The 26,759-nt window shown below is 35.0% G+C and overlaps 2 protein-coding genes across 3 annotated transcripts; one reads left to right on the top strand and one right to left on the bottom strand.

Moving 5' to 3' along the window:
* Positions 1–2,119: 2,119 nt before the first annotated feature.
* On the top strand, positions 2,120–12,369 carry LOC135694693 (potassium voltage-gated channel protein Shal-like). Of its 2 annotated transcripts, none has more exons than XM_065213526.2 (3): positions 2,120–2,255; positions 7,683–8,939; positions 11,666–12,369. In XM_065213526.2, exons 2-3 carry the CDS (start codon positions 7,783–7,785, stop codon positions 11,928–11,930), a joined length of 1,422 nt encoding a protein of 473 aa, XP_065069598.2. In that variant the 5' UTR covers positions 2,120–2,255; positions 7,683–7,782; the 3' UTR covers positions 11,931–12,369. The 2 variants fall into 2 exon arrangements, with proteins under 2 accessions (XP_065069598.2, XP_065069599.2); XM_065213527.2 differs by lacking the exon at positions 2,120–2,255 and adding an exon at positions 2,307–4,337.
* A 47-nt stretch (positions 12,370–12,416) lies between these two features.
* On the bottom strand, positions 12,417–25,561 carry LOC135695170 (dolichyl pyrophosphate Man9GlcNAc2 alpha-1,3-glucosyltransferase). Its single transcript, XM_065214164.2, has 15 exons — positions 25,436–25,561; positions 22,748–22,832; positions 21,822–21,911; positions 21,355–21,443; positions 20,579–20,664; positions 18,757–18,821; positions 17,974–18,150; positions 17,291–17,353; positions 16,486–16,567; positions 15,818–15,903; positions 15,319–15,403; positions 14,919–14,989; positions 13,901–13,969; positions 13,291–13,414; positions 12,417–12,822 (listed from the first exon to the last, which is right to left on the bottom strand). Exons 1-15 carry the CDS (start codon positions 25,521–25,523, stop codon positions 12,598–12,600), a joined length of 1,485 nt encoding a protein of 494 aa, XP_065070236.2. The 5' UTR covers positions 25,524–25,561; the 3' UTR covers positions 12,417–12,597.
* Positions 25,562–26,759: the final 1,198 nt, after the last annotated feature.

Raw genomic sequence — 26,759 nt, forward strand, 5'->3', positions numbered from 1 at the left:
AACACAAGTAAAAAGTATAATCGAAACTGAAACAAATCTTCTGGATTATCGAAATAAAAAGTTGGTAGATGATCTTCGTAGAATCTATCAATGAGTTTTAGCATATGTAGTTTTATAGTTTAAAAAAGGATTCCATTTCACTATTCATGGTTGTGCAATAGTATAGACTAGAATTAATATTGGCAAATCCAAGGGATTAAGATTTGATGCGTTCCCTTGATTCCACTTGCAAAGTCGATCAAATTAGTTTGCTGTCAGTAAACAAAGGATAAAAGAACCCCTTCAAATTTTGTGTCAGATATAAGCTGTTAAATCCATGTTTACTTTTCAGATCACTTTAAAGTCTTTCGTGTCAAAGCAGAGGAAAATGTGTTTGAAGAGATGAGAATAGTCCTGTTTTCTTAGATAACGAGATATCCCATTTATCGAGTGAGACAATGAAATTCATTCTTAAGGTTGCTTCGTGCTTTATAGGGCAGTAACCTTATTCCTTTTCACATGGTTTGGGTGTTTAAGATCTTTTTACAGCAGCAGCAAAAAATCTAATAAGGAAAGGTAAAGATTTGAATGTTACTTTCAGCGAAACGAAAACATCGATTTTGTGTATAGTGTGAAATAAAAAAAACCGGATAAAAGGGATATATTGTACCTTTAGTAACAGTTGAAAAACTCACAATCAGATGCTCGAGCAAAGATGACAAGCATCATCATCAGCTCTTTTTTTGCAGGGTGGAGGAGCTCTATGGTGCAACTGGGCACAGCTGCCCTCTCCTCAATATCCTATATTTGAGATATAAGTTTCTATATATGAGTTTATATTTTTTGAAAACTGTCCCTTTTCGGATTTGCTTCCTCTCAACCACTGGTAATGTGAAGCTTTTGACCAAAATCAATTCGATATAGATCCTATCTCAAAACTATCTGCACTTCATTGATTAAAGAAAAGGATTGTTTTTTCAAGATGGCAGATCAAAATCTAAGATATCTAAAAACGTTTTTTTCGCGTTATAACGATTATGTTATCTAGAGCTCTTTGAATAAGGCTGGTGTTTTTCTAAGATGTAGCAATAACGACCAGAGATACACAAGTAGATTAAGCACCATTTCTTTTAAACAGCATGTAAATCTTTCCAAGGCTGTTCAGTTATGTGTTTGAATCACGTGACCCTGGAATCCTATGCCATATCTCATGGTTTAATTTATTCCGATAAATCTTTGGAGCGATTGATGTACTTAATAATTACTTTTTATGCAAGAGAAGATAATATCCGATATATATCTATTGACAATTCCGATTCATATCTATGTGCGTATCTCTTTGAAAAGTTTCAATACGATACTAGTTTTATGGAATTAACCAAGAATTCGATATACCATTCTCGATTGAGAACCTCTCAGGCACTTTGACGTCAAAGATCCTTGTACAAAAAAAGGTAATTGAAAGTTCTTATAAGATAATGTTACAGTATAATTTTCCATAATGAAAGCAATTCTTTGCCGTGTACGAAAACATTGAGCGTTGATCAAATCTTGTTTTAAATTCAACTAAGTGTAAGGCAATGTACATTAGCACACGTGAAGAAATTATCTGCAAAAGCTCTATGTAAATTAGACAGTAAATATTTTATGCTTTTATTAGTTTGAAAATAAATGTCTCAACGACAGCTCTCAGATCTTGCACTGATGATGAAATAAAATTCTAATCACACTGCAACGGCAATCGCGGATGGGGTCTAAGCTAAGGACCCTTACCCTCATGGTACGATTATGACAGTCAACTGGGATCAACTATTGTCTTATCGGGGTGAAGACCCTTCTGGTGTTAAGGGTCCTTTTTATTTTAGTACTTTAGGGTCCTAGGTCTCAGGGTCTTAGGGTCTGGTTTTTACGGTATGCCAAATAAAAGATACGATACTTGAATTACAATCCACTAAAACATAGCATAAAATAAAATTAATACCATCATTTCCACATCAATTCCCACATTCTTACTTACATCGCTGTGTCAATGCCAGTTGTTACATAAATGAAACAGATGTGCGCAGAATTTTGCATAGTATTCAAATATTCGCAAGAAAGCATAAAAGGAGATTTTGGCCGGATAAACCCATTCAAAATAATTAATATTTCATTCATAAGCCTGCTATTCTCTCGGTTTTAAAAGAACACGTACATCGTGTTCCTTCAGTTTCCTGCTGTCGAGCAAGCTCGTGAAGGTCGTCAAACGCTTCTAGAGAAAGCTCTCTGTCATATTGGTAAGACATGTATCAACTGTTTGTCGTTATTTTATGGTCATTACTTAATCTAACGTAAGCAATGTTTCAATAATATGTTTCTGTGACTGTATGACCAACTTTTGAAGCAATGTTTTTCCAAGGTTTAAGACGTATTGGTGCAATTTTTTGTGGTATTGCATGGCTGGACTGAAAGTGGCATTTCAATAGAGATTTTGATTACGCAAATCTTAATTGCAGGTATAGCTAAGTTGAAATGATTAACAGGGTATTTTCACAAGTTTCAAATGTCTTGTACCGACGAAAACACATATCTTTAACAGCCTTACTTTATCGGTCAGGTGTGTTGTATTCGAAATGATATTCCGAAATGAAACCAATTAATAAGTTTGGACTTTGAGGAAATAACAATGCTGGTGAACATCGTACGAGGTCGGGGGAGAGGATCGTTGCCTACAGAATTTCAAAACTATCGAAGCAAGTTTAGTTAAGTTTGTCTTTATGGGAAAGTTTCTTGGTAAATAGAGACTCGCGCTCTGTATTCAGTATTACACTAAACAGGCAGTTTAACAGCTTTGCTGCATGTCCCTTAAACCAAGCGCCATTTTGTATGAAAGAATCTGACAGAGACAAGCTAAGCTAATTTGAAATTATTTCCTTCAATTATCCTACGTTACCTCTCTAAAATATAACAGATTTAATTCTTGCAGTCTTAAACGTTAGGAGAGTTTAAATAATAGAGTCACATTCGATCATTTACATGATTCCTAAAACACAAGAATTTTCGAGAACGTTCATTTATCTCACATTTATTATTGCATATCAAGCAATTGAGAATTTCGAGAGCTTAGACGACAAATATACCACTTATCATTTGATCCTTTCAATTGTTATTTGCATTAGCATTTCTATTCGAGACGATACCTTTTCGCAAAGAAATTATCTCTTTTGTTTTGAAAGTAAGTTTCCATTTCATTGTCGTTGTTCAAACAGCAAATAATGGTGGTTCCAGAGAAAGCAGGTAGATAAATGAGCAGGTTTCTTTTCCCACTGATGTAAATAGTCCTTGAGTTGGAACTGAGCAATCGTTATCAAAATTTATAATGCTTGCAACAGATAACCAAAAGATCAATGCGGTTAAGTGTTGCCCTGAATCTTGTTTGATGCTCTGTAGAATCAAATAAAACCTTCGGGAAAAATGGAATTTGTGCTATTTCCTTAATGAAAGAAACTTGAATTTAACACAAAAATTATTCTAAGTTTTTCAAGATACACCAGAACGACAGATTAGCCTTTATCACTCAGGCAAGCAACAATTTTCCCCTTTTTGTTTGTATGGAAATGAATTTTGGCAAATACATTTTCACTAAAAATTCCGTTAATGGCAGTTGATAAAATTCCGGAGTGTACACTCAATAATTGTGAAAAAAATATTTGTTGCATCCTTTATTGTACAAAGATGTTTCTTAGAAAAAGGAAAGGTCGGCTTTGGACATAATTTATTCGAATTCAAATTGATGCACGTAATCTAAAACTCACAAAAATTAATCATTCAAGCTGGAAGTAAAATATTTGCAATTTTCACCTTTTTCGATTCACAAAAAAAAGTTATAATTATGGAATAAAACAAAGCAACTCTATTGCATTACGGAGAGATAGCCGAATTCATGGGATTTACTAGGTCCTGATATCAATTTTCCTTCATAATTATGTCTTAAACTCTATCATTACATCCAGTTCAGTGTACGGTTTTTAAAGAAGCAAAATAACCTGTTATGAACCAATCACGGTGGGAATCCACCGAGCTAAGATGGCAAGCCTGGTCAAGTGTTTAATTTCCCTGATATCCAAGCGCCGAATACTTTCTATTGATCTCAGTTCATAAATTATGAATGTAAAGGTCTTAAATTCACAAAGCACAAGAGTGAAATCGAAACAAAACAATGATCCCAAATGCAACATGAATCATATTTGCTTACTTTTTCTGCGCGGTTATATGCCGAGAGAGACAAGCATCTTATGCACTTAGAGACGTGCTAAAATCAAGAGCAGAGTTTGGCATGCTTGGTTGTTGTCGACGTGTTTACATCTGTGTATAGGCAGGTGAGTTTTTTCGGCTGCTTCGTGGATTCGTTGCCATTTCCTAATCGCTAGAATGCAAAAACCAGGAATATGAAATATTAAGGGACATATTATACTCATTCTATATTGCTTGGGTTATTTGCAATACGACATAAAATTGTTGATATTTAAAATTCATTCTTTTATCAACTAATTAAACTAATTCTACGCAAGATTCTTGTATATTTCAAAGGCATTTTATCTCCAAACAATCTTTTAAGGAAAAATTTCAAAGCATTTTGATTAACAAAAGCAAGTCCAGGAATTTATACAAACTATTTAACTCCTGCAAATATATTATTAATAGGTTCTTTGTATTACCTGATTAATGACACCGTTGTAAATGTACTAAAATCGTTTTAACATACAAACTATCGAATATTTATTTGTCGTTACTCCGGAGTATATTTGACTGATTTCAGGAAAGCCTAGGATGTTGATATCAAACATAGGTTGAGAAACTAAAAAGTGGTCTAAGTATTGAAAATAATAAATTTGAACTTCAGGAAAAATATTGCTTATTCCCTCACTTCTGTCATTTTTGTAAGTGAGGATAGGGAGTTGGAAGAAGAAGAATATGTGTTTGAAAAAATGCAAGAGAATATCTAAAAAACAGTTTAGTTATACTTGCTATAAGTTTTGCAAGACTCTTAATAAACTACTTGCAATTTCGCCTATTTCATATCATAATGTTGCTAAATTCATCGAGAAATTGTTTTTTTATTGTTAGCATTCTCAATGTTACGCTTCTTTTCATCATAATTATAAACACAACATAGAACAAAACAGAGCTTTCAGTAATGTTGAAAATAACAGCGGATACAAGTCATTCAAGTACTGAATTTTTAATTAATTGAGATAGGAAATCCAGTCTGAAATTTCCAACCGCAATCGAAGAAATTTCAGTTTGAGGTGTCCACCTGCCAAAAAGCTTTTTAAGACCGCCACGTGGTAAATTTTGCCGTGGTAATTCAACTGAATCTGCAATATGACGTTATAATCTATTTTAAACTGCAACTGATATACATAAAAGCATTGCAGATTCTCTTTACAGCCTTACAAATGCGAAAAGCCTTGTCTGGAAGCTAGAAGGCGAAATGCTAACTTATTAAATTATATAAGGATAAGGGCTAAGACACAGACTTATTGGATTACGATATCAGAAGGAAGGCAGTCAAATTATACGAAGAATGAAGATGACCACAACGCAGAAAGGTTATTTAGTATTATATCGGAATATCTAAAAGTGATGTAAAATATTGTCTTTGGTGACCAACCGTGGGTACCAGAGCCCTACTCCTTCACAGTCCCACTCTTTTACTGAGGCTCTTGCACCCAGGGTACTGGCGGTCATTCATCTTTCCCTGCATGGCGATAACGATCTACGGTTTGTGCGTAAATCTTCCCCCTTCGGCCGTTTGGCATTTTCTTTTCACGGCAGATTTATCAAAAAGCGAAAATACTTTCACTCAAATAATGACATAGTAGCAATCCAAGAAGTGGTTTCGTGTGCCTAGTATAAAAATGACTGAGATTAGAATATAACGTAGCATGTATAGAGAGAGCTTTGATTTCAAGTTGGAAGCGTACTTCAGATTTGCCAGGCTGTTTAGGATTTTTACATGACCTTATCCTTTCTAAATGTCGACAATGATTCCAGAGTCACTCAGAATGAAGAAAGTATTGCAATACTCTAAGAGTAAAGCCATGAAAACGTAGCAATTATCCTGATATTTTGCTCGATTATTCGACAGATCATAGCTTACTAGCAACGTTCTCGAAGCATTGATTGATGAAATGACATTAGCTACACTAATTTTTTTTAAAAGAAACAAAGGTCGATGTTGAGTACTACAGTTTTTTAATGTTCTGGAAATTTCAATACTCAATATTTCTTAAGAGTTTCTTAATTATGATGTCATGAATGATGTTATGAAATGTTCGTGACCTTTTTCACGTCAAGAGATTCGTTTCCGTTCTGATGCCGTATTAGATGTGGGAAGTATATGTTTACCCCTTGTTTCTTAATTTCTAGGCCATCAGGGCAATCATGTTCTTGGATTTTACAAAATTTCGTTGTTCTCAGTTTTATCACGACTTAATAGTTTCCTAAATTTTTTGCTTCGAGTACTGAAGTTTCTTAATTTTTTCTGACTGTCCAGTACTCGTTTCCTATAGCCAGTTCCTTATAAGAAAATGAGTGTAAACAGGACGAGAAACACACAGATTGAATGAAACACAAGCCTTTTGCACCGCATTGCCTTTTATAGTTACTCAAAACAGTTTTCATATATGTAACTCTTGGCCAAAGAAGAAAAACGCATCGCAAGTGACCTGCTTTGACGTTTTCAAACAGATGGTTACTGCTATATGAAATGTTTTGGGGAAATATTTTCCACGTTCATGTGTACACACGAAGCGAAATTGGAAAGGTCTGGAAATAAAGCCAGAGTGTTTAGGGCTACCACACAATCTTGACCAAATTACGCACTCAATTATTAACTGTTTCAGCAGGTTTTTGTATAAACACATCACTAAATGTCAGTCGATCACTTCTTGTTTCTGCAAACGGCCTAGCACAACTCTAGCGATCTTCGACTCTAGCGATATTTCAAGCTCCAATACAAAAAAATCTTGCGTCTTGAGAAGATATTTATGATTAACGTCTGTCAGTCTATATTCATGAATATGATTAATCATAATTAATCATAACTAATCTTTGAAGTTTTGAGGTCAAAAAATGCGATTTGAGTCTTACGAAACATGGAAATTAATAAAAGTGGTCTGATCACTGATTAGTCACAATATTGATGCCAGATCTGTCTGCAAGTGACTAATACAGGCAGACAGATTTCACCTGCCTTGGAAGGTCACAGCATTGTCGCTTTGTTTGCTTTTATAGCCTGTTCTGGATATGACGTCATAATAATTTCACGGGACCACGAAAGAACAGTTTCTTGGTGTATTGGTTATGGTGTAACAAGACTATAAGTTCTGAAATCATTGCCGTAATAAAAAGACAACTATGCCAAATATTCTAAACTAGAAATCTAATTTAAACCAGAAAAAACCAGCAAGAAAAAAGCTGTCACAAGTATAACAAAAGGACAATAGGATAATTTTGCATTTAAAGGCTTGAAAACTGCAATAATATCATTTGTTTCTGTAAAGCACAAACAACACAGCAGAAATTAGGGGTTAAAATCTTGAGACGTTCATAAGCTTGATCAAGGTAGACGATGCACATTTCTAAGCGATCTTGTCATGCGACTTTATCTTTTTTGAATTCATGTTATACAAAGCAAATACGAGTTCTTACTTTTGTAGGGAACAAAAAGGGAGCAGGGGACAAAAAGTTGTCTTGACAAAACCTGAAGCCTGACACAATTATCGCTCTAAGAAAATTAGCATCTGTATCCAATCGAGGATGACAGATGTTGAAACCGAGCTTATAACGGGCCAACCGCCTAAATGCGAAGGAAGTACACAGAATGTCTATTTTGATGATGACGTCGACCCTGGCTCGATTAATGCTTTCGACAGTCCGAGGATTTCACTTGTGAATCAATGTGATAGCGAATCAGAAACATGGACTGAGCGCCGTGTGAGGATTAATGTTGGAGGCAGAAAATTCCAAACATGGGAAAGTACGCTAAGAAAATACCCTGACACGCTTCTCGGATCAAACCAAAAAGAGAAATATTTTGACTACAATAGTCGGGAATATTTCTTTGACCGAGATCCAGGATTTTTCCGGCATATTTTGAATTTCTACCGGAAAGGCAAGCTACACTTCTCGGCAGAGCAGTGCGAGCTTCCCTATGAGGAGGAGCTAGACTTCTACCGCATCGACGCTGAATACATTGCTCCTTGCTGCAGGGACGAGTTTGAGCCTCTTTTAAGCAGAGTTGACGATGACGAACATTTGGAGTCTGTTGTTTTTCCATTGCCACCAAAACTGCTATCAGGAAAGACATTCAGGGGCAAATTACACGTCATAATGCGATACCCAGAAGTAAGTTTTGTTGGCAAATTCGTTTTTTATCTCGTTGCGTCAGCAATTATCGTCAGCGTTATTACAACAGTAGTGGAGACTGTTTCTTGCGGGGAGAAAAAATGCGGAGAACAGTTTCCGAACGTTTTCAAAGTAGCGGATACAATATGCGTAATTATATTTCTGGTGGAATTCTGTTTGTCACTATATGCATCCAAAGACCGGCTGAAACACTTGAGGTCACTAAACACAGTCGTAGATGCGTTCGCCATATTGCCATTCTTCATCAACGTAACTGTTGAGGCGCTCAGCGAAAGCAGCAACGCAGAGGTCCAAGCACTGGTAATTCTCAGGGTCTTTCGCATCTTTAGAGTTTTCAAACTGATGCGAATATCCGAAAGACTGCAGAACCTTGCAAAGTCTTTAAGAGCAAGTGCACCAGACCTGCTGTTTCTTTGTTTTACAATCTTTTTGTGCGTTCTTATTTTCTCGTCGATAATATTCTATATGGAGCAGTTGGAAGGGAATCCCGAGTTCACATCGATTCCAGCAGCTATGTGGTTCGGCGCCCAAACTATGACGACCCTTGGGTAAGTTAATTTGGTAATTTGATTTCGTAAAGATCTCGTTGCACCGGACTTCATTATTTTTCCAAAACAATTTTCAATCTAGCTTTGCACTTCAACTAAAAACATTAATCGTTATGTCTTTGGCATTTACCATTAACAAACATTACCGCTGTACTCGAAACTTTGTCAGTGTCGACATAGACAAACTATTTCTTCATCCATAACATATTTAACTAAAACAGCCTATAATTGTTAGCACCTGAAAATGTCTCACCATGTTACCAAAACAAGATAAATATTGCTGCAAATTGAGTAATACACAGGTACTAATTCAGTACAAAAACATATATGATAACTGCCAAATGTTTTCTGGAATACCCCAAGAGTCTATGCTCGGTCTGATGCTATTCTATGTTAACTTTTATTTATCGTCCTGACGTTGTTATCAACTCAATATATTTCTTAAAGCAGCAAAAGATTGAAACAGATGCCATGATTTTGCTGTTGCCCCAACTTTATTATACAAAAAAAACAGCAATTGGTTTCTGCCTCGCTGATTCTCGGTATTTTAGGACCATTTCCACTTCAAATGTTTCTTTATTGTATTTTTTGGGACTTTTTACTACCAATAAACAGCTGGCACAAAAAATGAGAAACTCCTGTTCACATTTTATCGAGTCTGTAAAAACATTTGACGTTGTATTTTCAAGTCTAGATAGTCCAGAGGCTGGAGGGAGGCTATTGTCACTCGAGCGGAGAATTTATCACACCAACTTTTTTTTAAGTAGTTTTAGGCGCAGATTACGAATTTGAATGTTGATCAAGTGCTTGAGGAGGCATTTCCGAGAAACAGGGGGTCAAAACCCAAAAATTGGGGGTAATTGGTCTATCAAGCACTGATTGCTTGTAGTAATCTTAAATCAGTTAAAACATAATATTACATATAATTGGCTCTATATCAGCGAATTTTGTCATTATAAAACCGATTCCTATATATTGGGGGGGGGGGAGGGGGGCCTATGAACTTTTAACATTTCATCTTGTTGGAAAAAAACCTACAAAATTCGCATTTTTCAAACATTTTTCAAGGAAAATGCGGCTAGAATGTATTCTCAATGAATCTGCTAGTCTTAAAAGGTCTCCAAATGCTTTTCCCAGCTTCATCATATTTGCCAGTGCTAGTGCGACACAAGGAGAGCCTTTTCTTTTGCAGCTCTTCCTTAGCTCCAGGATGTGTTGCATCTAGATTTTGCAACTGTTGGCAATAGCGCGAGCTATATCGTGCATATTTCTGCTTATTTTTTTGTGAAGAAAACGGAAGCGATGAATCTAACATTGCACGGCTTACACCCGAATAATTTTAGAAAAAGTTAAGAAGAATCTAGCTGCATATCTTCGAAAAAACTCAACAAGAACAACCAGCTTGAACTAAAATTTTCTGGCTCTTATAAAAAAGAATGTAGCCGAAGGAGGATCATTTTCGATACGGTGTAGGCCTAAGAAAGTGTAAAGACAATTGACGTCATAAACTGATTTTCATTGATGGAGAAATTGATGAAGAATAATATCTTTTAGCTCCTTTTTTTTACTGGAAAACAACATAAAGCGTTTGGAGCCCTTTATGTCTAGCAGCTTCATTTAAAATACATTCTAGCTGCATTTTCCCTGAAAAATGTTTGAAAAATGCAATTTTGTAGGTTCTTCTTCCGACAAGATGAAATGTTAAAAGTTCATAGGCCCCCAAAAATAGGAACCAGTTTTATAATGACCAAATTCGCTGATATAGAGCTAATTATAAGTAATATTATGTTTTAACTGCCATAAAAATCATCACAAGCAATCAGTGCCTGACAGGTCAATTACTCCCCAATTTTTAGGGTTTGACCCCCTGTTTCTCGGAAACGCCCCCTCCAACACTTGATCAACATTCAAATTCGTAATCTACGCCCAAAACTACATCAGAAAGTGTTGGTGTGGTAAGTTCTCCGCTCGGGTGACAATAGCCCCCTGCCAGCCTATGTGTCCAGTTCTAATTGATTTTAAGTTCATTGACTTTAATAATATTATTTTTAAGACATAAAGAAAAGCAGAAGTATAACATATTAAAGTACTTTTCTGTTCCACACTCCTCAGAGTATGAACGTTGTTGTTGGGGAGGCGAGCGAGCAAAAATCTTCAAATAAGCGTGGCAACCTTCCTTCTTGGAGTCACTATAACGTTGTTTCATGCATCCTCTTTGACTCCAGGACGAAGGATTGCCTCACCCATTAAACTTTTTCTTGCTCGTCTCCCCCAACAAGTTGGATAGTGACCAGAGGTAAGCAGGAAATTTATATCCAGATACGGCACGAAAGTAACAAAGGTAACGGAGTTTTAGAGAAAAGTACTGGAGTAGGCTGTTTTTGCTTTTCGGTGCTTTCCTCAAATTTTACGGTACCAAAGGCGGTTTTGAATATTTTCGATGTCAAGCTTTCAGTGTTTTAAAAAGTTTTTCAGAATATCGAGCTTAATGTTTCTTGTACACATGTCTTATTTAAAAAATGCGTAATTTTACTTTTAACCAAACGAACTCTCGAAAATCTTAAATATCAGTTTACCCCATATAAACAGAGCTTTAGTTAGGTCAAACATGGTCTGTTGGAGCTAGTCCTACACTTACTATCTGTCACATGATTTGGACATAACGTAATTTTGCCAGTCAGTCAAAAGTAGGCCATAAGTATTTTAATTTCAAAACTGATTTTCAGCTACGGCGATATCACACCGAGCACAGCTATTGGCAAAATTGTCGCTGCCGTTTTTTGTCTAGCTGGGATTTTGGTTATTGCTTTGCCAGTTCCCATCATTGAAATGAAACAGAAACTTGCAGCACAGTGTGAGCGACCAAGTCTTGAAAATCTGAGACGTAAAAGACGGCTTGAAATACAAATGGAGGAACAAAATGGACATGGTAACACAAGCAGTGAGCCTGGCAGATGTCATTTACACAGAGAAGCGGTAGTCGACCTTTGAATTCAAGCATCATAGAACCAGCCTATCGACTGTTACGTCAGATGACATTTTCGAACTCAACTGGGTCACCTTAGAACGGCAGTATTAGGGGTATCCAAACAGAATTAGAAAATAAGCACTTAATAGAGTTTATAATAACAGCCTAGCCTAAACTTCAAGAGCCGATAAAATAACAAAATAGCCTTGAATGCTCAACAAGTAGTAATTTTTAAAACCAAATAAACTGTTATTTCTAAATCTGTCAATGCAGGCCAACTGTTTCCAAGGTACACGCCTCAAATTTCGGGCTTCAAATTTCGGGCCTCAAATGAGCACTGAACTACATCAATGTTCACTGAACCTTTTTTCCCAAAAGGAACTGGAAAATAACAGAAGTCTGTTGTCTTCTTACTATTCAGTGCCTGTGAACCCCCCCCCCCCCCCCTCCCTTCTGGAAAGTTTCAAAATCCTCCTCAGTCTCTGTCCACATATATACACCTGAACTTAATTCTTCATCTCATAAGTAAATGGTTCTTCAATATTTTGTTTAGTTGATTGCTAGTTTTCAAAGTAGAGAATAAAGGATGAATTATTTAAATAATTACAAGCACGTGTTCAATCTTATGTTGAGTATAATTAATAGAATCATAAAAGATGCAAATTTGCCAATAGTCCTTCATCAAAGTCTTCAAGAACTCTTTTTATTACTTTTAATTTCTTGTTGTGAGAAAACGTCGTCTTTTGAGGTTTTATTTGCGATTTGAATGTAGTTGAAATAAAGCAAGGCCAACAGAAAATGACCGCAGGAATAGAAGGCAAAGAGGACTGGGAACAAGTCAGGGAGACGCTGTGGTGGAGTGATGGTTAATGCCAGTAGATGTATGACGACTGAGCCAGCAATGGAAAGCCCAAACTGAAAAAATATCATATGATTGAATCAATACGAAAGGTTTTTGAGAGTTTAAAGTAAGAGTGCTATTTGAAGTAGTTCTATGAAAATATAGTTTCGAAATGGATCGGAAAAATGAAAACAATACATTTTGCGTTCTACCAATGAATATTGTCTAGTTAGCAAACTTTTCAGTTTGTAATAGTCATTATATACTGAATACTTTCTATAATTAAACAAAACAGCTTTATAACGTTGAAACGTGGACAAAACGAAAATCAAGTATAAATTAGAAATTTATAAGTTTTGATGAAAAAATTCTAAAAAGAAAACGCTGAGAAAAAAACGGACAAAACCCCCCTGATTCAAAAGGAAGTCACTTGATACAAGAAACAATTATCATAGACAAGAAACTTCTTTCTAATCTTTTTGTTCTGATGTTGTTTGCTCCTAGCTTAAACGCTAAATACATTACGAAGATCGGGCACTTACTAGAACTCGAGTTGCTCTGGGTTGTTTCCTCAAATCGAGGAATTGATTGGCCAATATAAGAAACAATAACATCAAGGCAGTGTAAGAAATTGCTTGCCCATCCCTTTCAAGTAAAGGATACATGCTGAAAAATGAAGAAGAAAGTTCGGTTGAGTGATTACGAAGAAATGGATGCATAACTGTGGATTTTTAGCAGGGTGTGAATTCGAATTTTCAGCCATATGGTTTCTAAGCATTTTGTCAATAATCGTGGTTTATAAACACAATAAAGGTACCAAGTTACCTAAATATAAATTTTCTGCTATTTACTTGACCTAAGCATGGTAACTGTAATAAATCTTAAGGAAAAGGCAATGATTTCAATTATGAAACACTGCCAAAATTTGACTAGAATCCAGAAGATGATACATCTGCCAGAAAAATATGATAAGCATAAAGAAACAAAAATATCACATCTATAATATATATCAGTCTAAATAATATTAATATAATTTTTTCACTATTTAGGATTCTAATATTTCATAATATTTTAAAAATGAAATAACTAATAAAGAAAGAAATGCCCATCTTTGATACTGAGTAAGGCATGTAACAAAAAAGCAAATATTACCTGAATGTAGATATTAACAAAAACCAAACACATTCCAAAGGCATTGTTGGCAGCAATAAGCACACGGGCCTGAAAATGAAAAATTGCCTGTAACTTTAACTTACAGACCTCAATATGGCTTTGAAAAAAGCAAACATTTTACGACATACTAAAAGCCTTTTCGTCTGACACTCCTCAGAGCATAAAACGTCAGAAAAAGCTTTTAGTATGTCGTAAAATATTTGCTTTTTTCAAAGCCATTTTCAAATTCTGTACCGCAAAAAAATTGTTCAGACCTCAATATATATTTATAGTAATCAGCTCAAGGTAACTAAGTCTTATGCACCCCCCCCCCCCCCCCAGCTGGCGTCACTTTGTGGCAAATAGGCAAACGTCACACTTTGTGAATAAACACGACTTTATTCGTAATTTTAATGACTAATATCAAGAACATTTTGAGAATGCACTAATAATTGACAAGAAAGATAAAGAAATTGTTGCTCACAAAGTACATAATATGCTAAGACTAAAATTATATTTGATATTTGCCATCTTATTGAATCAATAACAATCAAACTGATTATAAGCTAAGAGACGTCTTTTGATTTTAGACAGAATTTTGTAGAAGGATGATTTCAAGCCAAAAATATGAATTGACCAATTCGTGCGGTGTTCATTGAATGAAATTAAATTTCTTCGTATAAGAAACCGATCAATGCAGAGATTTCAATTTTAAGTTGTTCATGGAAGAGAACAACATTTGTTTTTATCGCCAAAAGTAATTAATAATAACTTTGTATAAGATATATCTTGATCATTTCTCACAGAATTAAAAATAAAAAGGAGATTTACAACATAAGCATACTTCAAAGCATACTTAATAAAAATGGCTTAAATATCAAACATAATAGAGCAGGAAAATTTTGAAGGAAAATTTTGCAACAAAAGTTTAAGGCGGTATTATAAGGATTCTTAAAAAAAAGTCTAAAAACTATATAAAGGGGAAGTGATGTTTCAAAGAAACTTTAGTAATACTTACAAAGCAGCAATTAGAATAGACTTTTCATGAACTTGGAACGAAAAAAGGAAAAACGCAAGAGAGCAATTTACCTGTATAGGAGAAAATTTTTAGAATAACGTCAGAAATATCTTCATTGTAAGCTTTTGTGTATAGAACAAGAAGTAATCGGTTGCAATCCGAGTTTTACGTTTAATGCAATAATCAGGCGTATAGGAAAGACCGGTAAAGGAGTCGTTTCATATATAACATGATTTATAGATCATAGGTATGAACAACCTAACTGAAACTGAAAGGCGATAAATGAGTCTGAGAAAAACGCATAGCTTTAGAGAAAATTCATGATATGATATGCGCTAATCTCAGAAAAAGAAGAAGTTTCGAAATATTGCAGGAAGAGGATAGGCGATATGGGGCTTACCAGACTCAAAAGGAACTTCTTTATTGTTGGTCGGAAGAAAAGATCAATGCTTGTTGGAATGCAGACTAGAAGCGTGGTGATAAGGCTGCGAAAATGAAAAAGAGCAAACCAATAACATTAACGCCTCCTTATTCTACATTGGAAAGTTAACAGAATTATTTGTAAATTCTGAAGGGTAACAGAGGCACAGCCGTGTCTGACACACTTTGAATAAAAACTGATATCTCATAGCGGAATTAAAACAAACTTTTTGTCTTTAATTTTTACCTAAGTTTGATTATATGCAAGCAGGTTTCGAGAACCTGAGCTTCCTATTTTTGAAATTGCCACTTCTTAAAACTGCCAAATATAACAAAAATTATTCAGACGTCAGTAATTTTTCAATTCTGCTGATAAGAAAGTCTAGCCCTATTGCCTTACAATATATAATGTTTCTTTGCAAAGAATTTAAAAGCAAATAAAACAACAGAAAATTTACAAAAAAACGTTAAAGATTTACCACATCTGAACTGTACGTTGCACGGACAGGATATTTTTTATCTTTATCAAGACGGAAAGCGAGCACCAAAAGTTTGCAACTTTGTCCTAGACACAATATGAAAAAGGCAATTGTTTAATGTAGTTTAACACTGGGCAATAAAACATCTATGACAAATGGTAACAATTTTATTCTGATTATTGGTTTAGTCACTGTGTCATTAAGACCAAAGTACGTTATGAACACTGCACAAAGTATTCTCAAAGAATATAGGACCCTCACTTCGACAATAATCTGACAAAAACATGGCATTAGAATGAGCGACATCTGCCGCGAAATAAAAAATACAGAAAGGGAGTCATACGTTCAAAATAACTTATTGATTATACAGAAACATTTTTTGCATTGAAGCAAGATGGACAAAATCCAGCAAAATAAAGTTCGAAAAAGTCTCATAATATTCACATGCCTAAAAAGAACCTAGGCACAGTAAACTCCCGATATCCGCGGGACCAATGAAATGGTTCGAGATAGCAAATGTTTGAGCTACTGAGGGGATATTCGAATAAAAGTATCTGCAAGGGGAATCTATATCAGTTTGACTTAGCAAATGCTCGAGTTATCGCCGGTTCGAGTAATCGGAAGTTTACTGTCTTTCGTTCATCTACCGAAGATTTAGAAGCGTTTACCTCATAGAGTCCTCGAGCAAATGGAAATATTCTATGCAGCACTTGAAGTGCAAGGGATAAGTCGCTTAGAAACGGCAGCCAACTATAACACGAATAAAGAAGAAAAGTTAAGACAGGTGGCGAGGATACTTCAAGGTTACTACGCAACGAATATTAAACAGATTATGTCTAAGCTGTTTTTGAGATTTGGTACTCTTCCGTTTTGATGTCGTAAAGTAGCAAAGCCTTAGATCAAGTGGATATGTAGATATGGTTTTATTGCTTTTGGAAACTTGAAACCAATAAAACGAAAAGTAAGATTGCTTTGTATCAACTTGCGTATAGTAAGATGATATTTGATTGCAGCGACATAAAGGAAACTAAGTTGAAAGATAAGGAATGCATAGACACTGCGGGCAATGCTGAAACAAAGTACTATTGACATCATATCTAGAGATAAACTTGCGTAGATGTTTAAAAAAAGCTATCTATGCTCGGTTTTTTCGATCCGGTCAATTCCTTGCACAACTCTGATCTTTTTTAAAAATAAATAAAGACTTTGTTGCATAATCATCGAGTAGCATGACATGAAGGTTTTCAGCTAAAATTTAGTACAAGGTCGAAACATGGAAAAAAGGGAAAAACGTTTCGTATGACAATTACTTCCTCTAAGGCCGTAAGGTGATTAAAAGAGCCTAAACCTTTACTGTCAAAACACGAAAAAATATTGATAGGTACGGGTAACTTTCGCTAACTGTTACGACAGCGGAACACGCAACATGTGTATGAGATAAAACAACCCAGTACAAAGAAATTGTATACTAACCAAATTATGAAAGTTGTTATAACTGCAACACCAATACCAACTAGCTTTATAAATGATTGAAACCTGAAAAAATCAAGAAGATAATTTTAATTGCATTCTTAATGCAGTAACGTCGATGCAGAAGGACCTCATTTGTTTGGAAAGGGTAACAGAAGGAAAAAATTACTACTGTATCAAAAATTGGAAGATAGCTCATTAATATTACTGTATCTGACGCGTGAGTTACATTTGGTAGCATTCTAGATTACGCTACAAGTCTCTGCTTCGCTACTGCCTCACTTTGCGGAGGATACAACAGATCGAGCGTCTATCAATTCAATTCAATAGCGTAAATTGTGACTCATGGGGAAAGTTCATAAGAATTCCTAAACAGAAACCTCTTCAATTGCTACATATTCCTTCATGAATAAAAGTACTTTCGCAATTTGACTGACAGATATTAGAGAGCTTTGGCAAAATAATTTTGCAAAATGAAAGTCTTCTTTGCTATATATGTACTTATTATGCTATGTTGATAGATTTGTCCTAAATCTTTCTAGCTCATTTCTTTGTAAAACATTTGATGTTGCATTCAGTGGACGTACTTCCAAAGCAAGGTACTGTAGAAGCAAATACTAGTACAAGGAATACAGCCTATTTTCGAAGAAACCCAAGCACCTTAGTCCTGATCAGTGCATGCTTACCAAGTATTTTGCTTGTAACATAACCCAGCCAGATAGAAGAAAAACGGGAATGCATGATACAGCTCCATCTGTTTGTAATTCAAGGCCAATGAAAAGAAAACTGCACCAGCGATAGCCTGCTTTTGAACAAGTAACACGACGGCCCAAACACACAAACCAAGACTGATGCAATTGTACCTGTTTCTAGGTAAAGGAATGTATACGCTGCTAACTAAAAGAGGACCCATGCCTCTGCATCTTTGCAAAGGGCTCATATTTGCACAGGCCCAACAAATTCATTTCTGACAATAAAAATCCGTGTAACAAATGGCCAAACAGAAAGAGAAATTCCGTCACTTTTGCGGAAAGTTTAACATAAAGCTGCTTATCTAAAAATATGAATTAATCAATCGGATTTATCAGAATTTTTTATTTTCAAGTCAAATCAATCTGTGAAAGAAAAAGTAATATATTTCAAAACAATGTTGGTAAAGGCGCAATAACCAGACTTCTACTGCCTCTAAAGCCTTATTGATCTTTTAAAAATCAAAGCCACCTGTACGATTTTATGTACATGTAAAATTAGCCTAGACACCTCAAAACATTAAAAAAAGCCAAGAAACCAAGAAAGTTAGTTTTTTGAAAAAACAACATTTCAGAATCTATTCTAACAATAGTATAATTGCTCTGAAATTAATTACGTCAATCGATTCATACTTTGTAATAGAACGGTAGAATGAATAATTGAAAAGTCTGGTAGTAATTGAATAACCAGAAACCTTAAAAGAATCATTAAAAGGATATTGGAAGTGGCCATGGTCAATTAAAATCAGTCCAGGATAAGCAAGAATCAGCCCAAGCAATATGTTCTGTTGAAGAAAAAAGATCGCAATTACTTTGTTCAATACAGTCTCCTCACCCACAACGAATACTGCATCTTGTCTGGTAGTGGTAAAAAAAACGTTTTCCAAAATGGATTACTATAAATTATAAATACGGACACCATATGATATGCATAAAAAATTACCGTGAAATTGAGGTTTTGGCCAGTGTCTATCAAACTGGGTCTTCTCAGAGAGAAAATGTATAAAATTTGATAGACAATTATTTGGTTCACTCAGTGAAACATGTCATCTGAAAAACTATCCTTGGCTTTTTAATGTTTACTGAGATTTGGACGTCAACAAAAACGTACATCGTTATTTGCCTTTTGTCACCCAACACAGTCTATCTAAAGTACATACACGACCAACACAGTCAGGACATTCTACTTATTCAACTTAAACGATAATTCAATTTATTGTGTACTTCGCTTTTGGTGTAAAGGAGAGGATGGTTTCAAGTTGCTACTCAAACTCTGAGCAAAAACCAAAAGGAGACTTGGTTTTATAACACAAAAGCGTCAAATTGGCTCTCTGTTGACCAATCAGTTTTCTTTGATCCATGGTATAATGGACACACCATACCATGGCAATCAAACAAGCCCATTGTGGTGCTCACACAGAATAAGATTATTTCCCTTACAGCGACAGATTTTTCAAAATTTGAAGTAAAGGAAACCCATTATAGATTTTTGCAAGTTCTGAGCTCCACAAAACAGCAGATCAACAAATGTCATTTGTGATGTTATTTTTGTACCTGTCGTAGACCAAATGCTTAAACATACGCTTTTTCATTCTGTCAAATATCGTTTGCTTGTGAATGCTACATATTGGACGAATCAGGACAATAATTAATAGGCGACCAAATCTTTTTGAGGCGTAGAAAAATTGACATCTTCCCTAATAGATAGAAATTTTTCTATGGTTGAAAAAACTGTCGTTGGTAAGGCGACAGTATATTTTAGAGCAGACTGAGCTGAGCTGAAAAGTTTCTGACCTGAGGCATTTTTAGGTCAACTGAAGATCCCCCTAAAAAATTTCAAGACAAACGTGAATGAATAACATCACTTGCTGTACACATCCTTAATGCTGGTAGGCATACGGCATGCTATTAATGAAATGGATAGAACGAAACAAGTCACTTGTGCATAATGCTAGCTAGCAAACATACTGCAAGTAAATATTCACGAGCATTCATTTCGTCATCAAAGAAGAATACGAAAGAACGACGATTAAAAAAATAGTAGAAAAATACAGTCAAATGTTTGGATACACAGAACGCAAAAGAAAAATGGCTTAGGATGAAAAACACTGCGGAAGGGATGCAAAATGGATAAGCATGAATACAGACAACACTAACAAATCTAATATATAATGCAATAGAAGATAGGAAGCTATTTATTAGATTTGTTGGGGGTAAGATTCCAAGTTTAAAAATGGCCCGTTTCTCAAGGGTCTTGCAAGCAGTGCGTAACATTGTTTAGCAAATGTAACGAAAATCTCAGAAGATACAACCCTTTGGTAAAAAATAACAAAATAAGAACTTCTTTGGATCAATTCACGAAATCCAAATTTCAGTTACCCCCATTAAACTCGGGGCAATTATATCTAATATAATACCACAGTGTAGCAAAAATTTGATGGCACTTGACAATAAGGAATTCCATGTAAGAATAGAGCTAGGTAAACAGACAGTTTTGCCATCTAAAAGTGACAATTATTTGTGATGCAAGAATGCAACAAACCTTTTTGCTTGCTGTCAATTTTGGAAGGCCTGAATTAATGAATGCTAGGACAGCAGTCATGTAAATTAGCACATCAGCAGTTAGTACTAGAATAAAAAATATCTATTAGCTAAAATGTCCTAAATTCCTAGTGGTACATTAAATGGCTAGAGTCAACAAAAACCAGCATTCCAAGATTCAAAGTAAGGCTGGTCAGAAATCAACAAAAATTAACTCAGAGCAGACAATGAGTTCGATCCAAATACACAAACAAACTTCGTGATGAAGAAAAATTTAATCTTTTTTCTGAAGTTTTTTAGGACTCCAATTTACCCCTAAACCCTTTTTTCATGACACTGCCAGGGCTAAAGCAGCATTGATGCTGTTATAGTCTAGCTAGAAAAAAATTTACTTCTGTTTTCTCACATCTGCATGTTTAAATCTTTTTTTATGATTTATAACACACATAAGAAGCAAATGGTTTGCAACTTGAAACAAATTTTATTAAGAAATTCTGCAATAGAAAAATCTTAAAAAAAAATCTGAAAAATATTGTTAAATCAAAACAGAAAAGTTGAAAGAAGCTATTCTTAGACAAAAAAACCTATTGCCAGCAGCACATCACAAATTTTAAAAAGAATATTACCTTCTTCAGAAAAATTCAAAGTGATAAAGAAAGTATAAGGCAGTTTTCACTTGTGCTTCATCACAAAAAATGTATTCTGCTAATCTAGATTTATATCTTTTGGAGACTTTTTTGGCAGTGTGGAAACTGTACTATATCCATCTATGTTTACCTGTGTATCTCATGAATAGTTTATGGTGATAGCTTTCAAAGCCACGAGAAACACCAAGTTGCACCCATACTGGGTCAATATAATTGGATCTAAAAACAAAGTAACTTACTCATCAACTTGCTAAAAGATAAACTTGTGGTATTTATGACATTTAAAATTATGAAGTTGATTTCAAGGGGCCTAGTATTACATAATAAACAATTCCATAACTCTCATATTGAAGATAAATGAAATAAACAGAATGCACTAATCATGACTGGCATCCCTACAATTTATAAACTGTTATCTTAGGTCCAGGAAAATCCCCTTAAATATTTAATTGATTAATAAACTTATGAAAATGCTGTTAAAAAAATAATGAAAAACATACATGAGAGTTTACATAAAGTAAGAAGGAAAAATGCAATCTGGTAGACGGAAGTGATAAAGGATCTATTGTAAAAATGGAAAATTTCAAAATGCCTCACATTAGTCCACAAAACCAACTGTGGTATGCTGTTAAAGGAGGGTAATCAAGTCCCCAGTAGAGAAGATCATTTTTGCTTGAATTCACATACCTGAAAGATTTCAAATGAGTATCTAATCATAAAACCAATTAAAAAAAGTAACGTTTTATAGGTTGCACCAAACATTTGAGGCCCTTGATAGATCATGCCCCTGGGCTTGGAAATTTAAATAAATCCAGTATTTATTGGACCTTATACTTGTTCTTCTTAGATAGCTCAGTATTTTTTCAGAAAATTGTTTGTCCAGTCTAGAATAATTGTTATACTGTATCCCTTATGTAATTGAGAACTGGCTTTTAAACATCATTCTTATTAATGTTGACTGCTTTTGGCTTTTGGCAAAATTGCTTTCAAAATGTAATTTCTTATCTTATTATCTGATGATGATGATTCCATAACTAAGGATTACACCAAAGAGGAAGCTGAGGGGGTGGAGGGAGTTAAGCAATGATTTTAGACAAAATAAAAACACAGAAATATTGGGGTTTTCAGGGACTATAGAGTATATATTATAGAATATGAGGGCTAAAAGCTTGGGGAGGGTGGCTCCACATGCCAAAGTTCAACAGCATGGTTTTTCTGTACTGTTTAAAGTACACTTATGGATAATACTAAGGGGGCTTTGGTTTTTTAGAAAAAGTCACTTGGTTTAGCTCAAAAGACTATCTAAGTGCATGTGGGCTTGATCAAGCTTGAGCACCTATTCTTGCATGGACTGGATGATTTCTCTCTGAAATCTGAAGTTTCAATAAAGACAGTGATAGCATATGTGCATATAGACAGAACAATCAAGACATAATTTTGGCCTTAATCATACTTTTAACTTGAGGAACTTCAATTTAAGCTGGGGGTACCTGTACAAGTACAACAAATAGTAAAACAATTACCATTCCTTAACAGGCAAGTTGTATGTTATCTCCATCCAATGTCTCTGAGCTTCATAATCACCATACATTGGAGCCTTGTTTTCTCCTGCAAAGAAAGACTTGTTTCAAGAGGAAATATACTTAAACTTGCTTGAAACTGAAGTATAAGTTTTCCAGTCTTAAAATTTGAATCCTAAATTCCTTTTCTGCTTTTACAAAATTATTTGCAGTTAACAAGAATCTATGATGGAAAAGACAATAATTTACCAAATAAATTTCATTCTGTTGACTGAAATGTGTTAATATTGACTGACTGAGATCGGCACAAGTCCCAAGCATTGTTGGTAACGTTTCCCCCAGTATAGGGCACCCTAGCAAAGAGTTTAGGGTCGAGCCCCAGCAAAGAGTTTATCAATCAGGATTTAGTTCTAAAGTGTTGCCATTGCTGTTTTGGTGTATTATTATGGCAACGATAGATAGAAGTAATTTCAAGACACAGTGACTTTTTGGTCAGTAGACATTTAGCCATACATTTTCAGCAAGTGGCCATGTCTTAAAACCTGTGCATGAAAGATATTTGTGTAGCCCACCATAACAAAACAAAGCCAGCTTTATTCTTTCAATTTACATCAAAAACCATTTAATCTACCAAATTTCTAGATTAATCCACCGAAAGCCATTTAAATCAAACCAAGCTCAACCAGTGTAATGAATTCAAACAAATGCAAAACAAAATATTACATTTTTGATGATGAGCATTGACTTGGGATTTTATGGACTAGAAGTAAGAAGAAAGAAGGATTTACTATGATCTCAAGGTTGCAAATCAATCTCTGTGAAAATCAGTGTATTCTGGCTAGCAACCTTTGTTTGCAGCACATTTTGTTTCCAGGCATGCAGAATTCTGACTGCATTCCCTGATTTAAAACAGTGGCCTTTTGCTCTTAAGATATAAATTTTCAGTAAATAAGAGTGGGTTCTTTTATCAACCAATAACCTATCATACTTATGGAAGATTCTTGACACTTTTTACTGCAGGAGAAGAGTTGAGGATCAAGCTTTGAAAGGAAAGCAACTGATCTCAGTTTTTTTCATTTGCAGTTGTTCAGTAAGGCAAGTCACATGGCCATGTACTGAGAAATAAAGAGGCAGGGCATGCGGTTCAGCCAACACATACCCTATCTGTATGTGGATGTATCTCAGAGCAATTTGTTGAGATCTGGATTAGAACAAGCACATTGTGTAGATTATAGAGAAGTTAAGTACAGTCATCAAGTTTTATGAATTTATATGTGTACTTCAATACCACCAATAACTTATTGCGGGGACTCATAGCATCATTTCCGACATCAGCACCACTCTTTAACAGAAAGGTTGAAACAGCACAAGGCAAGGCCCCACTCCCAACCCCTCTTCTGCCCTCATCCTTGACTGTAGGTATTAATCAAATGTTCATATTTTCTCCATTTTAAAACATACGTAGCATGATGACTATGAAAAAAATGATCAAATTTTTCAAACCTGTTTTCTAAACTTGGCATCCTCAACGTCAAAGATTTCTTTAAATTAGAAACTGCAAAATTTATGTTTACAACAACAACTGCACCCAAGTTCTTTCTGAATTATTTCAGAAAATTAGTGTAAGACACAACTATAAAACACGCCAGGTTACGAAAAACATGCCAGGTTACGAAAAAACAATTATATCTCCCTCTGGTGAGAACAGACTGTCGAAAAAAATTTATTACCTTTATTAGTATCAAAATCTGGAAGCAAATACCAGAAGAGATTCGCTCCAAAACAAGCAAAAATTTATTCAGTAAATTTCTTTTCAACTTGTTACTATACCTATATTAGTATAAATACAACCAACCACTCTGCACCACTCCATTTTAATGAATTCTGAAAATCTCTATTTTATCTCTCCTCATAAAATCTCTATTTCATCTCCCCTCCTTATCCACTTTCATGTAATTTTTCTATTTTTTCAGATTGTAATCTTTTTCTGTTACTGTTTCTTATAATTTTTTGAAATTCAGGTTTATCTCAGTGTCCTAGGCAACACTCACAGACATTCTCTTTATCATTCTTTAATTTATCTTTAAATTTAAGACAATAAGTAAATATATTTTTAATAAACATGCTGTAAAAATGTTACTTAATGAAAAGAAATTTGAATTTATTTTCATTAGCATAAATTTGATTTAGGATTGTGTTTTAGGTGTTCCCTTTTTAAATTCTTGCATAAACAATACAATTTTAAAAATTAGATGTCGTTCAATAACTCATGCTATTCCACTGATAATAATAATCAAATTGGTCCAGAATAATAAAAACAACATAAGAATGAAACCATACCAAATTATAGTCTGGAATATTGATTCATGAAGTCTTCCAAAGCGCTCTGGCAGAAATAAATTGCTGCGCACACATGGGGAGAACCTTCTTAGGCTACATTTTTGATTTTGGCCATTGGAAGCATTGCTAAGAAAGTGAATAGTTTACCAAAACTGAATAGTGTGCACACATTGCACATTTTGTCAGCACTGTTGTACACATGCACACATTTTTATTTGCTCTTGCACACACAAGATCTTGTCGAGAACTGTCATGTTTTGCAGACTGCTATAACATTTCTTAGCAGACACAACCCAACCCACAATTACAAAACGGTTTCGAACATAAATAATTTTAAAATTTCCAGCCTACCTGAGTACGGATTGAGTGAAACAGTCCATCGGAGGAAAACTGCCCCAATGATTGCAACAAAATGATTGATATAAGAAAAGTAACTCATTGTGATGTTTTGGTTTAAACGTGGACAAATTTTGTGAATCTAGGCCTATCGTTTTTTAGTGTCTCGTCACCAAAGCGAGGCAGCCCTTTTAAAAGCCAGATTCCCCTCTACAAAATATCATAGTGAAAATATATATTATATAGTTGAAAGGGAATTTTGAGTCTGCATGCAGGCTAATAACATATACATAAGCAAGTGTTTTATTTTTTACCACAATTTTAACGGGAATCAATGGAAATTAATTGAGAAAGTTCATTTAAGTCAACGGGAATCAATGGGCATAGAGTAGAATTAAGAAAGATCTCAATACAAAGGACTCCCATCGAGGCAGACCTGAGTCATGACCACTGATCTCAAAAAAAGTATGGATCGAACAACCTACCGTAATGCCTAGAACAAGCGCCCCCCCCTCCCTCAAATTAGAGCCCTCCTCGAATGAGCGCCCACCCTAGAGGTGAAGTTATTGAATAAGGACTCCCTTCGAAGAAGCGTCCATCCTTCAACCTTCAGAAATGGGCGCTTATTCGAATTTTCAACGAGAACACAATTGGAAAGCAATTCAACAAGAAAGATTAATGAACAACACAATTTGCACCCAAATCTACTTTTTAAATAAGTGCCACTCTTGATTAAGCGCCTCTCTCGAATAAACCCCAACCCTGGATTCTCAAAAATTAAATATGCGCCCGGGCGCTTATTCAAGGCATTACGCTATTGTTCTCTTACATCAGCACGATGAAGCTAATCGAGTCTCTCATCTTGAGACCTCTCGCGCCTAAAGCTTTGGGCTGCCATTTGTTAAAACGGCGCACACACAGTGCTACGCCTTAAATTGTGCATTAATCATTAAATTTTTAAATATTCTAAGATACAACATGCCAGGGCCTATTTGAGTGTGCAGTATTACACATTTTGTGCAGTATTAATTTTAAAACGTGCAGTATTGATTTCGAAAATATGCAGTATTGAATTTTGGGATTTGTGAAAATGTCTATTTGCGGCTATCCCGGATTCCTGCTTTGTTCACAAAATGTGCATTTTCCTCGTCAGTTCGATAAAGAGTTCGTGTATTGTAAATCTCGCTTGACTATCGGAAAGTCGTTCTTATCAAAACTTAAAACAAAACGAAATGCCCAGAACCAAAAACATAACATCTACTGTAAATGTCAGCATTGCTGCAAATTTCGTAATTTGATCTTGTCGAAGACAAAACATTTAGTAACAATGTATCAGTTG

The sequence above is a fragment of the Rhopilema esculentum genome, chromosome 8 (assembly GCF_057945365.1).
Source record: "Rhopilema esculentum isolate cy_ngs chromosome 8, ASM5794536v1, whole genome shotgun sequence".
NCBI classification, from domain to species: domain Eukaryota; kingdom Metazoa; phylum Cnidaria; class Scyphozoa; order Rhizostomeae; family Rhizostomatidae; genus Rhopilema; species Rhopilema esculentum.